This window comes from Furipterus horrens, unplaced genomic scaffold, assembly GCF_987537825.1.
Source record: "Furipterus horrens unplaced genomic scaffold, mFurHor1.1.pri manual_scaffold_2, whole genome shotgun sequence".
Taxonomy (NCBI): domain Eukaryota; kingdom Metazoa; phylum Chordata; class Mammalia; order Chiroptera; family Furipteridae; genus Furipterus; species Furipterus horrens.
Window position 1 is genome coordinate 215,919,893 of NW_028327172.1, and position 23,050 is coordinate 215,942,942.

The 23,050-nt window shown below is 61.0% G+C and overlaps 1 protein-coding gene across 4 annotated transcripts in view; it reads right to left on the reverse strand.

Annotated features, from left to right (window-relative positions):
* Positions 1–7,533: 7,533 nt before the first annotated feature.
* AFAP1 (actin filament associated protein 1) overlaps positions 7,534–23,050 on the reverse strand; it is a 96,447-nt gene continuing 80,930 nt past the window's right edge. For 3 of the 4 annotated variants that reach the window (XM_090267118.1, XM_090267116.1, XM_090267117.1), the window contains 3 exons: positions 21,833–21,950; positions 16,317–16,434; positions 12,802–13,250 (listed from right to left, as the gene is read on the reverse strand). In XM_090267118.1, the coding sequence (XP_090123244.1) occupies positions 12,835–13,250; positions 16,317–16,434; positions 21,833–21,950 (652 nt within the window). In that variant the 3' untranslated portion in view covers positions 12,802–12,834. Of the gene's footprint in view, positions 7,687–8,543; positions 8,706–11,595; positions 11,787–12,801; positions 13,251–16,316; positions 16,435–18,052; positions 18,299–21,832; positions 21,951–23,050 lie in introns of those variants that run through there. The other variant, XM_090267119.1, reaches the window with a different exon arrangement.

Genomic DNA, 23,050 nt, shown 5'->3' on the forward strand with positions numbered 1-23,050 from the left:
CCGAGAGCTCGTGAAAGGAAGCCGGAGAAAGTTCTGGAAATGCGATGTATTGTGTCTTGATGTGAAATGCAGGAAAACATGCCCCTTTGAAACAGGACAGGAAAGTCCACAGCTGAGTGGGGGCGGGGGGTCCGCTGGTGTCAGATGCGGGGAGAAAACCACGAGCCAAGTTCACGTTTGCATTAAAGGCGACAGAGCAGAATGCGGGCATCCCAAACGGTGTCACCGCTCCGAGGACAGATAACTAGTTCTAAAAGTAACAAAGGAGGAGGGACAGAGAAAGTTCCAGAAGGAAGGGCTGAGGGAGCCCAACCTCAGAGGTGGGCACACCTGGGACTGGAGCGTTGCAAACTGGGCTGAACGCCCAGGCTTGCAGATCGAAGGCCTACGGGTAACAAGCGGAAGTCGATCCAATAAAAATGTTTGGGTTTGGCCCTGGCTGGTGTGGCTCAGGGGATTGAGCGCCGGCCTGGAAACCAAACGGTCACCAGTTCGATCCCCAGTCAGGGCACGTGCCTGGGTTGCGGGCCAGGTCCCCAGTTGGGGGTGCGTGAGAGGCAACCATACATTGGTGTTTCTCTCCCTCTCTTTCTCCCTCCTTTCCCCTCTCTCTAAAAGTAAATAAATAAAAAGCCTAAAAATAATTTTAAAAAATGTTTGCGTTTGGACGGTGAAAATTAGAAAGTCCCACAAGCTTCTGGACAGAATAAACTGGGAACACATGGGCAGGGCTGCGGCCAGCCTGTGGCTCCGAGGCCAGAGGACAGGGGAGAAAGGATGCTACGGAGCAGTGCCAGGAAGCCTCCTGATAAAGGAAGCAGAAAAAGCAGATTTATGCCCCTTTTGAGAAATAAAAAACTCAGATATCCTCTCCTCAGCCGAGGGCTGTGCTGAAGCCCGCCGGGCAGCGGTGGCGTGGGGCACACATGGGGCGGTGGTAGCACAGATGGCACTGCGGCAGTGACTACAGTCCCCGGGGCACAGTGGGCTGGCTCCCTCAACCCCCACCAGGGCGCCGTCAGAGCCGTTTCTCACACGCACACACGCGCGTGCGCACACACACGCACACACGGTGTTGCCGGAGATGGCAGTTCCTCCTGAGAAGCCTCCGGGGCCTGCGCACACCCAGCCCAGCCCAGCCCCCACCCCACCCCGCCCAGCAGAGCCCGCCTCTGCCAGCCTCGGGAGGACCCCCAACGGTGGCAGTGGGCAATGTCCCCATTCCTTGGGGGTGTGACTCCAGCAATGACAGACGTCAGCGAGGGTTCTGGGAAAGGTCCGCTCAGCCTGGGAGGGACCCACGGGAGGACCTGGACCCCAGGCTGGACAGTGGCTGCAGCCCAGCCAGTGGGATTTGAGGGCGGCAGAAGGGAGACGGGAAGGACCTGGGTCCCCGACAGTCAAGGAGCTGCTGGCCGCTGGTCTGCTTGTTGGGGGGCACCCCGGGCTGGGTGGGACCGAGGGCTGTCGGGCAGCATGCACAGGAGACCAGAATTGGGTCTCTGTCACTTGCAGCTGAGACCACCTCACCAACCACCTCCCTTTGGCTTCAAGTCCCGTGTGCCAACCCCCCCCTTCCTGCAGCCCAAGTGTCCTGCCCTCCCACCTCATGCGGACCACCCTCTGCCCCTCTCCTGTCTGTGCCTCAGGGCCTGTGCCCAGTGCTTCATGGTCTGGATGCAGGAGTATTTCCTGTTTATTCCTGTTCTTGCTATCGTTGCCCCGTGGCCCTCCGGAAGAGGGGCACGTGGCAGCAGGTGCCATCCCTGCCCAGTGCCTGAACAGGCCAGGCACAGAGGAGGAACCGTGACTGTCGAGCGCATGGCTGGGGCCCGTCCACCTGGGTGTCACTGTGGGCAGCAGACTCAGCTCGGGAGCGGGTCTCATCCACTCCTGTGCTCCAGGCCCAGTGAGACCTGGCAGGGGGCGGCACTCCGTCTTCCCACTGCAAATGGGAGGCTGCCTGGCCCCCTCTTTTTCCTACCGCGTGGCAACATCGCCTTTTGTAGGATCTGGTCCGAGAACCAGAAGACCGGGATGCTGGGCTCTCTGCATGTGGCCTTTGGGCACAGGGGTGAGAGCCCCGGGGTGGGGTTGACTCTGCGGCGCACCTACCAGGTGACGGAGGGTGCCGAACCTTTTACACGCTCACCCACGAGTTCTCACAATGAGCCTTGACGGGCAAGAAGTAGAAGACAAGCCACGAGACTGGCTGTCCTCGGAGGCCTTGCACAGCCTGGGGAGCTTCCAGGTGGTTTTCTTATCCGCGGGGGGAGGCCCGCGGGCCCGGGTATGGTGGCCGCTGAAAAGATAAGTTTGTCAGTCACATGTCCCAAGAGGAGAGGGCACACTGCGTCAGGCCACACCAGGCCACACAGGGAGGTAGTGGGGTGTCAGGAGGGCTGACCTCAACAGGAGCCTTTCTGGTGGTTTCCGCAGGGAGGTGGGGCTCTGGGAACGGGGACTGTGCTGGGCGTCTGGCATCTGCCCTGGGGGGAGGGGGCAGGGGACAGTGGCTGAGTGTGTGTGCCCTGGGGTGCCCCACGGGGGTGCGGTGCTGGCTCTGGGTGGCTTGGTCTGCGTGTGAAAAGTTGCTTGCAGACGAGCTCCTGCCTGTCTCTAGGGCCTGGTCAGCCAGGAAGGACAGGCCATCCGGCACAGCGAGGCCCCAGGCGTCAAGGCAGCAGGATGGAGACAGGCTTGGAGCACGGGAAGCCTCCCAGCCGCGGCCACTCTGCACCCGGCCTATGCGAGCGCTTGAAGTGGGACCAGCTCCAGGTGAGTTCTGGGGGGCAGGGCCGCCCCCTGGGGGGCCCTCCGCCTGCTTTATCAGCTGCCAGATTGGGCGTGTGCACCTGGGGACCCGACATGCCCGCCACCCCCGCGCCGGCTCATTCTTGCCACGTGCGCTCTGTGTAAAAACAGACCTGGAAGTCCCTTCCGCAGAAGCCCTGGACGCAGAGTGCCCCCTTCTCCACAGGACAAGGGCCCTGCCGTCTGGCTCCAACCCGCTCCCCTGGACCCACGCTCGCTGCCCCTTCTTCCCGGGCCTCGCCCTGCGCCCTCGGCTCCTGCTGCCTCCTCGCTCCTCGCTGAACTCCTGCTGAAACCCCAGGACCCTGCCCAAATACCCCGCCCTCTGCAAACCCGCCCCAACTGCCCCAAAGGCGGTGGCTCCTCCTGCGGGCCCCAGAAGTCCTGCACACGCGGACCGCACGGGCGTTATCTGTCCCTAGGACCCGTCCCGCCCGAGTCATTCCCGTTCCCGCCCCGGCCTGGAGCCGGGCACCCGGCAGGGGCACAGACGGTTCTGGAATCGAACACTCGGCTCTGGGACTAAACGCCGCTTAAAAAAGAAAACACACAAAACGACGGGCCTTCCCCCAACAGCGCTTTACGAATAGAAACAAAGCACATCCCCAGCGCGTGGGGCACCCACAGCGCCCCGCCCCGCGGCTGCACGCACAGCCCCGCCCACCGGCGGGCGTCCGGTCCCCGAGAGACTCGAGGACGCCCGTGCGCCCCCACGCCCAGCTGCTCAGGACGCGGAGGCGGTCGGAGGAGTCCCGCTTTATTGGTCACGCGCGCACGAGTCGCGCCGCAGGCCGGCGCCCGTCGGGCCGCCCCGGGAAGCGGCAGAGAAGCCCCGCCGCACGGACGCTGCAGGGAGGCCCCTGCGGGCGGGCCGCTTCCGCGGCGCGTTTCTCCTGGCGAAACCTTTCACTTCATGAATTAAACACGTCGAGAAGCAGTGCTAATTAATGCATTGACAATTATTAAAAATGGGCACCACCACCGTATCTGATTAAAAAAGAAATCTCCCGTTTCCTGCCTGCTTCTTGCAGAGTTTTAAATATGACTTCTGTTTTTAAAAAATACAATAAGGAAATAATTACATTCTTAGTATGAAAACATTTTACAGTGCACGGCCCTGGTCAAGCATGCTGGAAATCTGTAATTTAAAAGTTGATGTTAAAATTTAAACCACTTCTCATTAAAAAACCAGATACAAAGATTATCTTATTAAAAACCCCTTGGTCCCCAAGAACGATGGCCTGGCGATTCCATTTGGAAGTCCCCTCCACGGCGACGGGAGGACCACGGGCCACCGGCGCAGGCGGGGCCTCCGGCGAGCAGGCCGGGAAGCAGCTCACAGAACGCAGGTGCGCAGACGGTCCGAGGCCCCGCCCGGTGCCGCGCTGGGCTGCCAGGGCCCTGGGTCCCGGGCGGGCGTGGCTCTGCCCTTCTGGGGAGTCTGTGCCGTGCCGTGGGGGCATGACACGGAGGTTTCAGTCCTTTGAGTTTACGCCACACCCGGCCCATCGTGCGATAACAAGAGCAAAAACAGCAGGAACCAAACAGTAACAATCACCCTCTTAAAACTATGCCCTGATTTGAAATCATTTTTCCCACCCAACGTTATTTTAGAAAAAGAGGAAGGCAGGAGCGAGCGTTCACACATTGCTGTGATCCTCCGAGGACGCAGGAGCGCCCTGCCAGGGGCCGCCGGTGGCGGAGTTCCGGGACAGGCTGTTCCCAGCACCCACACGGGCAGGGTGCAGAGTGCCTGCCGGCCACGGGCATCACAGAAGGTGTGGCTCCAGTTCCTCCGGGGCCAGAGGCCCTACCTGGGCGCATGCCCACCCGCTGCCCGTGGGGGGGGAGGGTCCTGTCACGTAACTGTGAGTAAACAGAGAGCCGCGGCTGGTGAACAGGGCCCCCCAGACAGCATATCGACAGGGAACAGTCCCTTCTGGAAAGATAAGATGTGACCACAAATGAGTTAAGCCTTGCTCACGGCTGTCCTCTCGGAGACCCGCACACAGGTGCCAGCTGTGGCCCTGACCAAATAAGCCTGAAGTCCCTTCCGGGGGTGGCCTTCAGGGACACACATATTTTGAAACAGATTTTGCAGAAGGTGGCAAATCCCTCCCCTACTAGAGTGGTGTGGGGTCTTCAGAAATAGCCAAAAACCACAGTGGGGTGGACATGGGGCACCAACGCTTAGGACGGGGCTGGCTTTGCGCCTATGGCAGGCCTGAGGCCACCAGAGAGCTGCGACACCCCCCAGCTCCGTCCCAAAGCCACACAGACAGGCCGTGCCCACCGCTTCCAGGCTCAGGGTGGAGGGGGTGCACACGCCATCCCGTGCCCTGGTGGGGACAGCAAAAGCCCGTCACCAGCACTGCTTCTACGAAAAAGGGTGAGTTAAAAACACTATAAACACATAAAGTGGGGGATTTTGAAGGCTGATAGCACTTTATCAAATAAAGCCGGAAGCAGGACACAGGCTGACAGCGTGGCTTCTGGTTCCAGCAGGAGGAAGGGCCTGTGGCCACGGAGGGGCAGCCTCGCCCAGCCCCTCCGCGTGGCCCCACAGTCCGCTCGTTTTCGGCCAGGAGCCCATTCAAGCTTGGCCAGCTCCCTGTGATTATGACTGTCTTTCAGCAGACCAGGTGGCATTTCAAAGGAATCTGACTTTTCCCAGGGGAGCATGACCTTTGCCCCCACCCACCGGCTGCCCCAGGGGCGGGTACACCTCTGGGGACCCACCTGGGAGGGTCGTATAACAAGATCACTGTCAGAATTCTGGCAAGATGCCTAGTGCATGTCTAATATGTACAGATATAAATTAAGAACTATAACATATACAAATAAATAACTTACTTAAAAGCAAAGCTTTAAACTAACTTTCTGATCACATCTGGAACATGGAGGGAAGCAATATCAGGGCAACATCAGCAGTCTTGGCCCCACGGGACCCATTTTAAATGGCTCCACAGAGCCCAAAAGGATTTTAGTTTACCCTAAAGGCTCATGGTTATAAAAGTGAATTTAAAGCGGGGCTTTCAGATATACACGCATCTCCAGGAGTCGGTAGCCCCGGACCTCGGGCCGGCCCACGGACATGGTGGAGGCGCTGCCCACATTGCCAGGCCAAGGTCGAGAACGCAGGCTGCCTGGGGCCTCCAGGCCAGTATCAGTGGGGCCTGGCAGCTTCTAGGGCAAAGCTGGCTGCCAAGCACAGCAGGCAAAAGCCTTAACTGGAGAAACTGACCGCCCGACGGCAGCAAAGATGCAGGGAACAGGAGCCTGCCCTTCACAGAAGAGCAGCTGCGCATGATGCACGGCGGCCCAGGCCACAGGGGACAGCACCCCCCGTGCCCCGCACAGGCTCTCCGATGGCACGTCCTGCAGCCTGCTGCCCTGCAGGAAGGAGGTCAGAGGGTGATGCCGGCTCGTGACCCACATGCACTCCTGGCAGATGGCTTTGCGGCGACGTCAAGTCTCAGGTGGAGTCCAGGTAACCAGCGTGTGAAATGGCCTCACGCACCAGAGGCCGGCCTCCCACCCGAGCCAGCCACCCTCAAGACGACCCATGACCCCAGACACCGATCTGACCCTTCGGCCCAGCATGTGTGCTGAGGGCCTCAGGGACAGGCACGGGACACTGTGTCACTGCTGCCTGTCCCCTCACTGGACAAGAGCCGCCTCTGGGGGCAGAAAAGGCCTGTGTGGCCTGCAGCCGCCCACAGCTCCCTGTCTGGGTGGAGAGAGCCCTCGTGCGTGTGAGCCCTGTGCCTGTCGTTGGTCTGCAGAGGGTCCCTGGCAGCTGCACCTTCACAGCTCCTGAGGGTCTCTGGACACGAAGGAGTCTGGTTCCGAGGCCCACGGCGCAGACGCCAGCTCTCTCTGCCCCCCCGTGCTTTAGGGCTTGGTCGTCCCGAGAAGCACCACAGAAGGCAGACAAGGCAGGTGGTGAAGAGGCCCCCCGAGGCGCAGGTGCCAAGTCCAGGGATGTGTGCACGGCTTCAATCTGCAAACTGGAGGCGGCAGGCGGGGGGGCGGGGCTAGAAGCTCTGGAAGGTCCTGCCGGGCTCTGCGATGAGGTGGCTCTGTCACTGTGACGTCCAGACCTGCCTCCTTTCATAGGACAGATACGCCAGCAAACATGCTGTGAAGGCCAGGCTAGCCACAGCCCCGCAGGGCCGTCAGCTCTCAGAGTGCGGCAACGGGGTGCTGGGGACACGCACGGGTGACGCAGCAGAGCCCCTGTACCACCTTCTGGAGCAGCGCAAATAATGACTAAAACAGGGCACGGACGCTGAAAGACCCCGAGAGCTGAGCACAACGCAGTGGAGAACACGTGGCCCCTTTAGAGAGAAGGGCAGCTTTGCGTGTCCTGGCAACACAGCACTGCCCAGAAAAAGCAAAAGGGGAGAAAATGCATTACAGCCCAATTTCTCAGGCCTTTCCCTCTAAGGATGGGGGACTGGCGGGAAGGGGATGCAGAGATACGCGGTCACATCGAGGCTACAGAGCTCCGGGCCCCCCGGCAGACGGCCATACCGCCGCAGAGGCCGTGCGAGCCCTGGCCCCGACCGACAGGGCCCAGCCTCTCCTCTCTGGCCTGCGGCTGGCAGCCTGGCACTCAAGTGGGCAAAAGTGTCACCGCCCCACTTGTCAGAGGAGCGTCTCACATCACCTCTCCTCCCTTCTGTCTTTAACAAATCAGGTGGGAAACCAAGGGCTGCAGGTAAATTTCTTTAAAGGGCACCGTTATACAGTAGAAAGATACTCGTGAGGGTCTGGGGCACGGCTGGCGTCCTGCTGCGGGAGCCGCGCAGCGTGTCCGGCTCTGGCGACATCCACGCTCCTTTACGTCCCATTCTTCAACTCCCACTCCTGTCGAGGGAACAGAGCACAGCTGACAGGGGAGAGGAAAAGGGTCGGGGCCCAGGGCCTGTGACCTAAAGTGGGCGCGTGGCTGCGGTGGGAGACAGGGGGCGGCGGTTCCTGAAGACATTACACTGAGATCAGAGGAGAGAGCCGCGTGGAGCCCCCATCATGCAGGCTGGCCCCAGGCAGGTGCGCTGCCGCGGGGGACCCACATGTGGGAAGCAGGCCTCCCGGGCACATGCGCAGTGGTGACACCTGCCCCCGCCGCGCAGGAGCGCACGCGCCCCTGACCAGCTCAGGGCAGGTCAGCGCTGCCAGAGAACAGGCGATGGCGGCAGTGAGAGGCCCCGTGACGTGAAGAAGGCGCTACCTCCACGCTCGTCAGTGCAAACTCAAGTCATCTGGGTGACTTGATGCCATTGCGCCCAGGACGTCTGTTCGTGGGGCGCACTTTCAGGTACTGCCGCCAAGAACCGTTTGCTCCGGTAAACTAGTTTTTAATGTCATCTGAGATTTTGAAGTTTAACATCACACTCTCAGCGGCTGATCCTGTCCAAAGATCCGACAGGAGGGACCACCGGCGTTCCCACTGCACCTCGAACACCGGGTTGACCAGGCTGCAGGTGGGGGGGGCTGGGTAGGACTGTGTGTGGGGACCTGGGTCACCTGCCCCTTCTGACGGAGAAGCAGTCAGGGCTTCCCCGACACTGTGTGGCGAGGCCTTGGGGCGAGGCCTGGCACTCTATGCCCAGGAAAGGAGGGCTCCTGGGGGGGGGGGGTCTGCCCTCCCTTCCACAAGGTCCTGAGGCCAGAGGGTCTGCACCCATCAGGCTGCACCCTTAGAGCACACAGAGGGGACTGACCTTGGCCTTCTGGAGCACGTGCCCCCGGCAGGGGGCACTGCCAGCTGGCTGGCTCTTCTTCAGGATGGCCGCGCTGTTCACGGGCACCGGGCCCTCAGCATCGCTGGTCTCGCAGCTGGACAGGGGTGAGCTCCCCAGCGGCCGGTGCCTGCATAGCGGGGACTGTCAACAGAGGGGGACCCGTGTGAGGCGCCCCAGGCCACCACCGCTTCCCAGAGGGGATGGTTTATTTGTAAGAAAAAAATGGGGTTTGGAAATAGGCAAAAGCAGTGACAATCAGAATGATGACAGTGGGTGTAGGTACGGTTCATGCCTGGTTCTAAGAGCACCTTTTAAACATCCATTTCAGATGGAAAGGCTGAGGCTCAGAGGGACGCTCCAGCCTGCCAGCCCACACGGGTGGGCCCCGGCGAGGGACCCCTGGGCTTGGTGCTACTGCCCAGGAGCTCTTACATCTGCAGCCGCCTTGCCACCCGGCAGCGGCAGCGGCTGGTAGCCTCCGCCACAGCAGCATAAGTGCGTGGACTCGCACACGTGGGCGGGCCCCCTGGCACGAGCCAGGCCCAGGGTCACCCTGAGGGCGCTAGACGTCTGCCGCAGTTTACGTGGCCAGAGGAGGACGCTTCCCCAAGACTGAGAGCGGCACAAAGCGTAAGTGCTGGCGCCAGGGCTGCCCTGTGGCCCCTCCGTGGGAGGCGCCGCGCTGCCCTCTGACCCAGGCCTCTGAGGACACTCCCTGCGAGCACTGTGGGGGCGTGGCCTGGGCACTGGCGGGGCCAGACTGCACGTCATTCAGGGAACAGTGTTTCCAGGGCCAAGTAGGTGGCTGAGAATCCCGTGGGGGCTGCTGCCCACAGGTCCCCAGCAGCGCCCCCTCCCCCCAGCACTGTGTCCCGGTAAACGCAGAAGCACCTCCAGGCGGGTGGGCAGGTAGGGGTCGCAGGTAAAGGAGGCGTGGGCGTGTCTGTCTCTGGGAGAGGCGAGGCTGGTCCAGCACGTGCCACCCCCGCCCCGGGACGTGTCCGTCTAACAAGCGGCTAGTCCGGGGCCGTGGTCCAGGTGGGAATGATGCCGCGCGCTGCCACGTGGGCAGCTGTGGCCGAGGAGAAGCCCTCCCAGGAGAGGGCGCAGTGAGCACGGGTCTGGGAGTGCGGAGCCCCGACACCGCGGTGCTGAGCCTCCAGAAGGAGCAGCCTGGCTGCTCGGGCCGGAAGAAAGGAGAGGGAAGAACGTGTGGTCAGGGCAGGCACGGACAGCAGCTGGCTGCGCAGAAGCCTCTGGAATCGGAGCGGGAGGGAGGGCGCAATGCACACAGCTCAGGGAGAGGCTGGCTGCAGAGGTGCAGAAGGGAGCAGGCTGAATGGGACACCTGAGCACAGGCAGCTGTTCCCAGGAGTGCGGCCTGGAAGGGACAGTAGCAGACACAGGGCTGGGCCTGAGGAGAAGGTGGCCACGGCAGAGCCATCTTTTACACGGAACAAAACTGGCGGACCTGTGATGCTTGGGAGGACTGAGCCGAGAGCTGAAGGTACGGGGAGAGGGCGGGGCAGCGCCTGAGAGGCCAGAGCAGGACGGGGTCTGCGCCGCCCGCTGCAGGGAGCTCCGAGGGCCACGTGCCGCCCTGCCTCCAGCCCACCTCTGACCAGGGCCTCGAGGACTCGGGTCCGCGCGCCCCGAGGAAGGTCCTGCCCGCACCGGCTGCACGCACAGCCTTAGCACCATCTGCATTTGGACCTGGCCTCCTTGTGCCCCGGGCCCCGCCCACATCAGACACCGGGAAGCCCACCCACTCCCAGGCTCTGGCTAACTCCCCCCGCACCTGCCACCAGCTCGCCGCAGCACAAACCGACGTCCGGCGTAAACGCGTCACCGGCCTCCTCCCTCACTAGTGTGAGCCCCGTGAAAGCAGGAGTTCCCATCTGTTCCGCCCGGAGCCGCCCGAGGCCCCGGGGGAGCGCAGCACCTGTCTGTTACTGAGCCAAGAGCTTGTAAGTAAACGATCCTAGCAGCAGGTGGTAGTACTGCCCCCGTTTTACAGGAGAAAACCGCAGCTCCGAGAAGGTGAGGAGCCTCAGATGCTGGCCTGGTGACCCCACGGCTGCGGCTGAGAGACGCGGTGCCCGGAGGGCGGGGGTGCCAGCTGTGCTGCTAGAACTAGCCCTGATGAGAGGGGAGGTGACTCTGGCGGGGGGGGGGGTGGCCCCCGGGCAGGAGGGGAGCCCGAGAAGGGGAGGTCTGGAGACTGTCTCTGTGGGGGAGGGGTGCGGCGGGGCTGCGGGGCCGTGGGGAGCCAGGTGGCAGGACTGGGCGAACCCGCATGTCCTTCCCATGGGCCCGCACGCTGCCCAGGGTCGGGCTGGCCTGGCGGAGGGGGGCCAGGTTATTCTGCTTTGGGTGTTCTCGAGGGACGCGCTCTGAGGCAGAAGCCCGCTGTTCTCCCGGAATTGTGTAGCTTTTGAATCTTACGTTGTTTTAATTTGTGAACAAACCCTATGCAGATAGTTAAAAATAGGGAGGCTGATAGAACTTAGGCGTGAAAATGTTTAGCCTTAACTGATAGGGTTAAGTGATTAAAGCTGTGACTATAGAGTTGACGAGTCTGGCCTGAACTGACAGGCTGAAGTGACTTGTGCAGGTGGGAAGCTGAATTTTTGAATAAAGACTCTTTTCCTTTGTCACCAAACAACAACAAGAAGAATCCGCTACACTGCGTCCAGTTTCTGTCTGGACAACTGGCATCGAATGAGGACGTGGCTCAGGAGACACACAGACCTGTCCCTCTCGTGATCAGGCCTGGCAGAGGAGGGGAACACGGAGCAGGTGCCACCCCCTTTGAAGAAGTTCCGAGACAGTGACTGGAGCCCCCCCCCCCCCCCGATGTGGGTGAGCGGGACCCGCAGCGAGTGCAGGGTCCGACGCCCACGCATGCCGTGCATGTGTGTGCTGGGTGAGGCTGGGTATGAGAAGCGGCCGCTTCAGAGGGGAACTGGGGCGTTCTCTGGGTGCTGCGACCATGCGGCTGCTTAGGGGTGTCGCCCGCGGCAGACGTTACCTGTGGACTCGAGGTCCCCGACCGGGGCTCGATGGCCAGCCCCAGCGTGATCCCGCCGGCCAAGGCCTTCTTGAGGCTCTCCTTGACCTCGGTCAGCTCCAGCTCCAGGCTGACGCGCTCCGACTCCTTCCGCCTGCACTCCTCCTCCAGGGCTTTCAGCCGCTCCTCGAGGACGGCCTGGGTCTTCCTGCCTGGAGGCCCAGAGAAAGCCCGTGGCTGCAGCCCCCGGCTCAGGGCAGACCCTCGGCGCACCTGCGGGGCTCTGGGCGGCCGTGGGGCTCGAGCTCCCGGGCCGGAGTCCCTTCTGTGAAACTCACACCCAGCTGCCCCTTAAAGGAACAGAGTCCTTTCCTCACAGTGCCTGTGCCACAGCAGGAAGGACAGGGACCAGGAAGCAGGAGACCCCGAGTCTTGCAGGTGGGCCTCCACGTGCGCATAAAAACGTGGACCATAAACTGCGTGGCTTCCCAAGGGGCCGCCCACTTGCAGAGTCTCGAGTGTCCTCACGTTCAGTTTGTGGGCACCGGGCCCTGCAGTTGGGTGTGGCTTACCCGACGGAGCAGGGCACACGCTGCTGCAGGCACCTTCGCTTCATGTCAGTGGGAAGGTGTGAGCGTGACCCAGGGAGGCAGGGGCTGCACACCCCACAGGACTGATGAGAAAACCAGTTCCCAGGGACTGGCTGACATGCACACGCAGCCCTGGTCTGTGCACACAGCGCCTCCCCTTGGGGCCTTCCTGGCTCCCACCCTGCCCTGGGCCAGTGGCACAAACCCCTAGCGTCACTGCTGGCCCAGGGTCACACCCAGCCTGGGCCTGAGGCACATGGTTCCGCAGTTCTTGCCTGCGAGGACAAGCGCACCCGGCCGAGACCCATCTCTGGCCCCGCCCGGGTCCCCTGGCCACCTTCACGGCTTGTTGCCACTAACCTGGCCTTTCCCCCGACCCACCATCCCTTCCAAGGACTGGACACTGCCTTGCTGTGCCTTCTCAGGGAGCGGAGGGCTCCTGTACCCACACACAGACCCTGACCTGAGCGTCTGATGCCACCCCCCCTGGGGACTGTCCTGCTGAGAAACCCAAGTGCCTCATCGCCCCCGGGGCCCAGACACCCACCCTCGGGCTCCAGGCTCCAGACCAGCACCCCAACCTTTCTGGCACCTGGGACCCTTTCATGGAAGACGATTTTTCCGCGGACCAGGGAGGTGGAAATGGGAGGCAGGAGGCGGAGCTCAGGCCTCATGTAAGTGGTGTCCACAGACGGGAGGAGGGCCGTTGGGGACCCCAGCTCTGGAGCCTGCCGTCAGCACCGGAGGCCGGACAGCTCCACGCACCTGCGCACCAGCCCTGAGCTAAGGAGCGAAGATGCGTCCCGAATCCAAGAAGTGGAGCTCGGGGTGGACGCCGCAGCCCTACTAAGACCACAGCCCGGTGAGCGAGGCCCTGCGGGCAGACAGGGGCCCCGACCGACAGCCAGGCGCCTCTCCTACCAGCGCTGGTGTCCACGGCGGCCCGCAGGTCCTTCCTCTCCTTCCGCAGCTGGGCCAGCCGGGCCCGCAGGGCTTCCTTCCGCTTCAGCAGCTCCTCCTCCTTGGTCTGCAGCCGCCTGGCGTCCGCCTCCACCCGGTTCTTGCCGTACTTGTACTGCTCAGCGTCTGCGGAAAGGGAACTCAGGGCTAGCCACGCAGGCAGAGGGCAGTTCCTGAAGCTGCTTGGCTGGCCGCTCGGCCACATGGCCTCGGGCCAGCGTTTGCTCCTTCACAAGGCGAAGGGCGGCACCGGCCTGACCTGGCTAGCATTACCCAGTATTCTCTGAAACAACTTTTAACCATGAAACTAGGCTGCTGAGAAATCCCCAACCGCTTCCGCTCCCAGGCAGGGACCTGGGCGCCTCTGTGGCCCCACTGTCCTGCAGTGTGGCTGCCCCGGTGGCAGCTGTGTCCCCTGCACCGAGATGCCCCTGACGTGGACTGAGCACATGGTAATGCCGGCTGGTGATGAATGAATGAACGAGGAGAAAATGGAGACGCAGCACAGGCTGGGCTCTGCAGCCCGATGCTCGGTCCGAGCCCCAGCTGTCGCCCGCGGCTGCGGGGCCCTGGACAAGGTGTCTAACCTCCCCGCCTCAGTGTCTCACCTGGGAAACGGGGTAAGTCATGGGGCTGGCCTGAGAACTGAGCTGATACATACAAAGCTCTCAAGACAAACACAAATGAGCACCACAGGAACGCTCATTGAGGGAGGGAGGGAGTGCATGAATGAACAGGAAACCAGTCTCAGGGAAACTCGGGGACTTGCCAGAGTCACCCCGAGTTAGCAGCCATCTGCACCCTCGCCCCAGGCTCTTTCCCGCTGATGCTGTTGGCCTTTGACAGCAGGGACACAGGAAAGGTCTCTTTGGAAACATACACCGCAGAGAAGAAGGAACGGCGAGGTCACCGAGGCTGGCCAGGGCCACCATGTCCAAAGCGCCCACTGCCCCCATTTACCCGCTCAGACCCAATGACAGTGCTGAGGACAGCGGGCAGACTTGACGCAGCCCATTACTCACATCCCACTGCACCTGGAGTGTGCACTTGCATTCCAACCCCTGCTAACCTGGAAGGGCTTCATGGTGGTGGTGTGTGTGTGGGGGGGGGGTTGCAATGGCTCGTGATAAAGACAGTGGACCTGGGAGGGGCCTGGCTGCCTCTCCCTGGGCCTCAGCCCCACCCACTGTGAAGCAGATGGGCTAATGCCTACCTTGTGGGCTTTGTAAAAATTGCATACATGTTCCTAAAGCCCATCTCACAAAACCTTGTGACACCTGGGATGTGGTGGACAGTCCCTGGTGGCTCTGACCCCTGTCAGCGACAACAGCATCCCGGAGCCCTGGCCACTCAAAGACAAAGGTGAACCCTGTCTCGCGTTGCACCTGAGTGCCAGATTCACCGGCTCTGCGCTGTGACGGCTGTGGCGGGCCACCATCCTGAAGGAGGTAAGCACGCTGTCACTCGCCCCGCTCAGTGGCCCCATGCTGAGAAACACAGCAGCGTACACAATGACACAGGATGGGCTGCAGCCTGCGAGGACCGAGCCATGCAGCTGACCATCTGAGATGGACACGTCACTAGCCGTGGCCCAGGGCCGGGGCCTGGTCTGCAAACAGCAAAGGCCAAACTCGAGCCACTGATTTCCAAACTCAGACACTTCCCCACAAACCCATAAATCTCCCCATCTTCTGGTCCCCAGGCCACAAACCCCATCCGATCTACAGTGCAGCTGGCTGCACTCAGCAAAAACACAGGGTGCAATTATTTTTCTCATCTGTCACCATTAGATGTCACCGCAGTTAATAAAAATTCCCTCCAGAAGGCCTCACGGAATAGAGGGATAAATCACTAGGAAATAAAATCAGCCCTGTGATGGAGAGAGTCGCCTGTGACTTGGGTCTCGCGCAGCAGAGCACGCCGCCCCTCCCCCAGGGAGCAGCACTGGCATTGTGAGTGACTGTGAGCACACCGACTCACCAGGGAGCGCAGGGGGCAGCTCAGGTGAAGCCCACAGGGGTGTCCTGGGCCCAGGTCCAGGCCAGTCCACGTGCACTGCCACCCGCATGCCCCGACTCTGAAATTCCCTCACAGCGCACCCGGGCCCAGTGCCTGCCGGCAGGGGCAGAGGACACCCTTTCTTCACTCGCATGCAGACCAGGCTCCGCCGCAGGGGCAGAGGACACCCTTTCTTCACTCGCATGCAGACCAGTCTCCCCGCTCCATGCGGCGGAGCCAGAGTGAAAAACCACAGCGACCCTCACAGGGCAGGAGACTGGCTCCCCTCCCCACTGGAAGCCTTCTGACAGCCCAGGGCCCGCGACTCAGGAGGGGCCGTGCCACAGCCTGGACCCTGCCCATCTGCTGTGCGGGCCGGTTGGGTCAAACGCCTCGGCAGCTGCTATTCTCAGTGCGGAGGCGCCCGGCACCGCCAGGGCCAAGAAGCACATGCCTCCGTGGTGACAGAGGCACCCAGCGAGCTGAGTGTCCCCCCCGAGTCTGGCCCGTCTCTGCTTGGTCGTCCCCTGCTGGCTTTGCTGTCTGGACGAAAACCTGGTCCTCACTGTGGTTCTGCGATGCACCAGCTGGGGGCCCAGGAGCCACTGACCCGCTCAGGATGCTTCCGTATGTGGCCCTGGCAGATGGCAGTACCCACCCGCGGGGGGAGGGGCTGGGGGGGCGCGGCCCTGAGAGCAGGGGCAGAAACACACAGGGTCTGCTGTGCGCGGCGGGAACCCCGCATGACCCCATGCCTCTCTATCGCGGGGAGGCCCGTGATTACCTGGACTGTGTCATCATGGAAACTGCAGTAGCCCATCGTCTGCATCCCACATACTGAAGCCAAGTTTAGAGAGTTCATGTGACGTGACCAACGTCACTAAGTCACCAACAGATCAGGACACAGACCAAGGTCCCCTGACCCAAAGCCGGTCCCTGCAACTGCACCCGGCCCTCCAGCTGCCTCGCCTTCAGTGGGCATGACCAGTCCTGGAGTCAGGCCGCCGGCTGGTCTCTCCTGTGTCCGCAGCGGCAGTCACAGAGGCCGTGCCGTGCCCCCAGCTGGCACATGAGAAAGAACGGTGAGCCTACAGGTCCCTCCCCATGGGCCCCACGCCTGGAGCTGTCCCCCAGCAGGAGGAGGCAGATGCCCACCCAGCCCCACAGCCAGACTGACGCGGGCGAGGCACTCACTGGAGGGCGTGCGCTTGACACCCGCAGCCGGGTCCGCCTTCCTCGGCTGACTGCATGGAGCCTTGCCTCTTCCTGCAGCCCCACTGGATGCCGCTGGGGGCTTCTTGCCCTTCCACTGCTGAGAGAAACACAGGGGAAGATTAAACACAGATGATCCCAAACACGTGTGTTGTTGTTTTGCAGCACAGTGCTCCCGTCTCTGACTTTACGTGGCTGCCGGCACAGACAGAAAAACACGGGGGTAGAAGGAAACCCCTTGGCCTCCCCACGCAGGACTGCTGGGGCCTGGGACTGGCCGAGAGGCGCACGTGCTGAGGAGCCCTAGGACGTCCCCAGCAGGGAAGTGGTGGCAGCTGCGCACCTTGCTGGGGGACCCTGAGTGCTGATGGGGATGCTGGGCGGGCGGTGGGCACCAAGAGTGACGGGCCGGGCGGCCGGAGTGTGTCCGCAGGGGCGCAGTCCCCTCCGCAGGGCGCTCTTCGGGCAGCAGCATGGCTGTGCAGAGCCTCGGTGCCGACCCCCCGTAGGATGAGCGACTACGCCTGGGTCACTGGCAGGGTCTCAGGAAGGCAGCAGGACACGCGTGATACTGACCTGGTCTGGACTAAATGTGAACCCACCATGGGTTTTTAAAAATTCAACAGCACCCCTACTCCTTGGATGGCTGCAGGCCAGCAGATGCTGCATCTGCTGAAGTGACGGACGATCCTGTGACCAGCCCCACGCCCTGCCCTGACGTGCACCTGCCCTGCGGGGCCGGGTCTGGGGAGGCAGGCAGACGAGCTCACACTCCGGCTGCATCACGTAGCCAGTCCGTGACACCGGGGCCTCCGCTCAGTGAGCCACCAGGCTTTTGACATCAGTATGCAAACGAGCTAGAGGCCGGCGGCTCCTGCGCCTGACCCCCCAGGCTGACTGAATAAACCCCGAGCAACTGTTGTTAAAAATCAGAAACAAACACACAGTGCCCCACGGCTCTGATGAAAGCGCGCGGCTGGGAAGAGCGCCAGCGCCCCCTGTGCCCCGAAACTCCCTGAAACTCCAGCGCCTTCCCTGGCATTCGCCGTTCCGTACAGGCTGCCCAGAGGCAGAGGGAGGAGAAAATACATGCTCCCAAGCGTGCCCACCTGCTTTACAGAGCATCCGATGTAAGGCGCGCAGCTCTTTACTCAAAGCAGAAAAACTGCTTAGGGTGCAAATGCTTGGAAGCACAAAATTAGTATTTATACTGACTTGTTACCCTTTGCTACAGGTAGGAGGTGGGAGATGAACACAGTCCAATATCAAGTTACCATTCAGTAAATACTAATGCTCTGAATAATCCTGTCTCATGTTTCAAGATCAGCAAGCAGTGACCCTGTGGGGCCCACCTTTTCTCACTGGCATTGTAATGGAAACAGACTAAAAGGACTTGCAGCTCAGGAATCTTCTGCAAAGTTTTATCATCCGTGCCTTTTTAAATTGTTGCCTGCAGTTGCCACAATTCAAAACATTCCCTGGGGAGCTGCCTAGGCGCGGAGAGTGAACCAGATACGGGCAAGCGCGGTGCCCACGCGATGAACCAGGGAGGGGTATGGACTCGCCTCCTGGGCAGTCCAACGTGGATCGCGTTTGCAAATTACACACGCTTGCCCCTGGGGAGCCTCGCTCACCACCAGCTGACATCAGTGCAGCACTCTGCAGGAGGACCGTGACGCACAGAGGATTCTAGAACACGCGAGAACGCGATGCTGTACCTGGGAGCTGAGCCCGAGAGACGCCCTCCCCACAGAAGAGGTGTTAGTGACAGACTGAGCGGAAGGCAGCCCGCAGGACGTGGGGTGTTTGTAATGGTTACAGGACAGTTTGTCAGGAGGCAGCCTAGCGGCCTTTCTGTCGGCAGGCGGGTAGCGCGCAAAGATTTTCGGAGACGGCAAGTTATCGTACAGCACCTCTTCGCCCAGGCCTCCGCCGGGAGCAGGACAGCCGTCGGCGCGGTCCCACTGCAACACACACAGCCTCGTGGTTAGTGCCCGGCCCCAGGCAGCGGCGCGGGCGTCAGCGCGCGGGGACGGCCCGAGCGCCCCACGCCCCCCCGCGCGCCGTGGTCAGCAGTGACACACACACACAGGCCACCAGGGAACTAAGTCAGAGGAGCTCCTCAACTTCCAGGGACTTAAGGGAAGGGTCCCTTTTTCCTTAAATCCTCCCCAGAGTCATGGGCTTATCAAGTTGTTGTTTTTTCCTGCTTTGAAAAACAGAACTGATCTCATATTTCTTTCTTGAAACAAACGGATTTTGGGAGTCCACCTGGGAAAGCATGCTGGATGGGGACCATGCGGAGACCCCGGTGAGGCGCTTTGTTTTATTTAAGGGTAATCATCATCTTCCAGACATTTTTTTTGAGCGCCTTACAGATTCTGACCACTCTGAGTCTCACGGGAGGCCTGTGGAGCAGGGGAACTGAGGCAGAGAGCTCACAGTCTGGGAGAGGCAGCACTCCTCACGCCGGGACACCGCCTCTGTGCACCGCCACTGCCCCCCTCCCCCGCCTGGGACAGACAGAGGGGCTCAGTTTCAGATCCTCAAGCCTGAGTGCATCAGTGAGGGCTTCCCGGGGGCAGCAGCTGGCCCTGTGCCCCACACCTGCTTATGGCTAATTAAAGGGCCATAACCAAAACCGTCTGTGAAGAGAAAAGAAATCAGGTCACCTCAGAAAATAGGACGTTTCCAAGTGTAAGTGACTCAATGGCATTATTGTAGAGGAAAACCTCCTCATAAAGGACCAAAATACCTACAGGCCGTCTCCAAATGCGGACACTCAAGGACACGTTAAACCCAAAACTAAAATGTCAGCCAGAGCCTTTCAAGTTTTAAAGGTCTCTATAAATTGCTTTGCATTTACAAAAACGGAGAAATAGAAATCCCTATGTTATGCTCATTCTACCCTATTTTTATGCCCTTCTTACAGAGTTTCTCTCTGCCAGACTGTAATTACAGCCTTTCTATAAAAACAGAAAAGGTTTAATATCACCCCTTTGCGATCACTTCAGCATGTCTATTTTGGGGATGTGGGGACCCATCTACAAGATAAAAATAATGAAGTTCCAAAACGGCCACCAAGCACGGATATGTCATTAAACTGGTCTAGACCAGGCTATCATTTTCCTAAAATAAAAATGACTGAGTCACAAGGCAGACTTAGAAACTGCGTAAACGTTTCTAGATTAAACGCATGTCCACGCGCACGTGTGCACGTCAGAAGGTCCTTTCTGAGCTTCACCTCCATCTTGCATTAAGCCTCAGGGGCAACACTGAATGAAACATTGCTAAAAGTGAGGTTTGGGGTCAAAAGTGTGAACTTTTTAAAACAGAAAAGCAGCCCTTCAAAAGAGCAAAGGCCTGGTAACAGAGCCCGACGTGCAGAGAAACAGTGGAAAGAAAGGCCCTGGCCGGTGCAGCCCAGTGGGTTGGACGTCGCCGGTTTGATCCCCAGTCAGGGCACAGGCCTGGGTTGTGGGCCAGGTCCCGGTTGGGGGCACGCAAGAGGCAGCCACACATTGATGTTTCTCCCCCCCCCAAAAGTAAATAAGTAAAAGCTTAAAAAAGAAAGAAAGAAAGAAAAAGAAAGATAAGAAAAGAAAGGCCTGCAGCTCCAGGAAGCCCTTAGGAAGCAAGGAGCCGCGATGCTGCACACAGGACATTATGTCCAGAAGCTCCCATCGCCCGCTGAACCACACATGCCCGGAACGATTCCTAAACGCAGGGCCCTTTGAGCGCAGCAGGCGTCCGTTTCCAGAGCAGACGAGGCTGTGAACGGCCTCTAGAAAGCTCCCCGCGGCTCGGCCTGAACCAGGACGGGGCGGGGACTGGGGGTGTTGGGGGCCTGCAGCTCCCTCTCTGACTTCCAGGTGGTGGTGGGTTCTGGGGAAATCCCCGAAGAAAAGGGCTGCGAAAGGGCCTCTGCTGGGGAGATTCAGAGGCAAGTTTGGGTGCTGCCTTTCCAGAAAGGCTCCCCTGGGGCCAAGGGCTCAGAGCAGCAGACCCTTCATTCATTCTCTGCAGGAGCGCTGTCACGAGAAGCTGGAGGCTGCAGGCACAAGGGGCCAGGAGAGCTGGGCCGCCGGAGACGGCACAGGGACGCGGGCAAGGGTCGCCGTGGGCCTTCCCCACGTGGTGGGCTCTGCACAGGGGTGTGGGGAGTGGGCCCCGGGAGCCCCTCAAACCTGGAGGCACCCCAGTGAAGGTAGCGGTGGCAATGGGAGGTGGGTGGGCAAGGAGGAGGCCGGAGGGACCTGGTGCTCTCTGACTGTGGGACGCGTCTGCGACCCCTGACTCAGGCAGGACAGCGTCGGGTGGACGGTCCGAGCAGGCCGGGGTACCGCAAAGGCTCGCTCAGCCCTCGGGCCCACGTCCACCGTGGAGCCTGGCACTCACTCATCTGCACTTGACAGGTCCCTACTCGGTTCCTCCTCCCCCCGCCTCTCCCCCCCCACCACTGGGCGGCCCTAAGGACAAAGGCAGCGTCCTGGGCATTTTGTTTCCAGTCCCTCGCATAGAGCCTAGATCCTGAGAGAAGGAGGGAGGGGGGGAGAGGAGGGCGAGGTGAGAGTCGGGGGGTGGGGGAGGCTGTGTGAAGAGTCCAGCAAGAAGCCGTGGGCAGGCTGCCCCCCCGCATCGCGCCCCCAGGCAGGCCTGATGGGGAAAGGGGGTCTGACAGAGGAAGGCCCACGCCCTCACCCCGATCCTCCGTCTGCTTAGACCGCTGACCTTGCACTGCCCTCGGGAAGGCAGCGGTCCCCAGCTCCTGCCTGGCAGGTGTCACTTTATGACAACAGAGAACAGGGAACTAGCTGAGAGCCGGCAAGTACGCGAGCCCTGAGAAAGGAGCGTGATGTGGCAACATGTAAAAACAATGCTAACTGATGACCCCTAACGCCACCCAGGCGCTGAAGGTTAGTTTCAGTACCAAACGCAGTGCTGTCGCCACGAGTCACTCACGGGCACGGGCACAGACGTGGCCGGGACCGCGCCCAGTTCTCCAAGCCCCTGGGAGGGGGGAGGTCGTGAGCCTGAGACACAGTCAACACTCCACGGAACATCTCCTTCCTTCCCTCCTTTCTTCTTTCCTACATGGGCCTCTGATGGTGATTGCTCATCATTTTTACCCACGGGGAAATAACAATTCACTGATAACTCACACTGCATTATGTTTTGATAGATCCAAGCTATGCACTCTAAAGTGCTCTTGTGGCCCTGGCTGGCGTGGCGCAGTGGATTGAGCACCGGCCTGTGAACCAAAAGGTCGCAGGTTCGATTCCCAGTCAGGGCACAGGCCTGGGCTGCAGGCCAGGTCCCCATTTGGGGGAGCAAGTGAGAGGCAGCCACATATTGATGTTTCTCTCCCTCTCTTCTTCCCTTCTCCTCTCTCTAAAAGTAAATAAATAAAACCTTTAAGAATAAATGAAGCGGCACCCTCCAGCCAGTGTCCTAGATGAGCCAGAACGTCTCGTGGGCGCCGGAGCCCGTGCACTCACCAAGCCGTTGATGCAGGGGACGTCGTCATAGTGCAGCGCCGTCCCACTGGGGTGCGCGTAGCCGTTGGCGGTGCCCCCGAGGTACGGGTCAGTGGAGATGACACGCCTGTTCATGAAGCTGCAAGACAGGGCGCGAGTTAACCCTCCCGTCGGGCCAAAATTCTGAGCAGACGCGCAGGTCCAGGTCAGAGGCCACGGGGGCGGAGAGGACGCCTCAGCGCCCAGAGGCCACCCTCCCCACCGACAGAACAGGACAGCGCCGCCCTGCGGGATGTGACGAAGGCCGGCCGCAGTGCCCGCTGGGTACACGGCACAAGGCCTGGGCCACACCCAGCGCTCGGGGCCAGCCATCCGCAGCAGGCCCTCCTGCCCACCGCCTACCTTTGTAAATAGCCTTGTATTGGGACACGGCCGTGACCCTTCGTGTGGGTGCTGCCTGGGGCTGCGTCCCAGTCTGGCAGGCCTCCCTCGGGCTCTGTCATCAGGGCCGGAGGCCGTGCGGCCGGCAAGACCGACACTTCCTGTCCAGCCCTAAGCCCTTTGGAGTTTCCTCATCAGCGTTTCTCGGGCCCCGTGTCCGCGCAGCGTCACCACCTGAGGACAGCTCACCCTCCCTGTGCCCCGCACCTGGACCGTCTGAGAACCCTGGCCGGCCACGTCATCCCTGCTCAGAGGACAGGCTGCTGCGGTGGCCTGTGGGGCTCTGGGTGCTGCTTCATGTCCCCAACTGTCCCCAGCCAGGCTCCCTGACGGCTGTCTCAGCAAAGTCCTCCTGCCTCCGGGCCTCGTCCCCTGCACCTGGCAACCCTCCCCCAGGGCCCCCACTTCATGAAGAGCCCCCTGAGCACCCAGATAAACCACGCCCGCCGCCACTGCGTCCTGTCCTCCAGGCTCCCCTCCTCCTGCCCCTGGTCACCGCCGAACACGCGATCGCTGTCTGCTGCCCCCCAAGAAGGAGGTAAGCCCTGGGAGAGGTGCAGGCGGGGGTCTGCCATGAGGTCACCCTTGGGAGAACAGGCGACGCCCAGGGGAGAAACAACCTCAAGAGCATTTTCTCCCGACTGGGTTAATGGAAACAGTCTGGAGTTTCAGAAAATGACTGTTTGCACATTTTCTCTCTCACATTTCCACGGTACGCAGACGAATAAAAAGGAGAAAGTGAGGGAAGTGGGGCGGGGCGGGACGGTGGAGCGGCCTTAGGTCTGTGCGCAGCTGCTG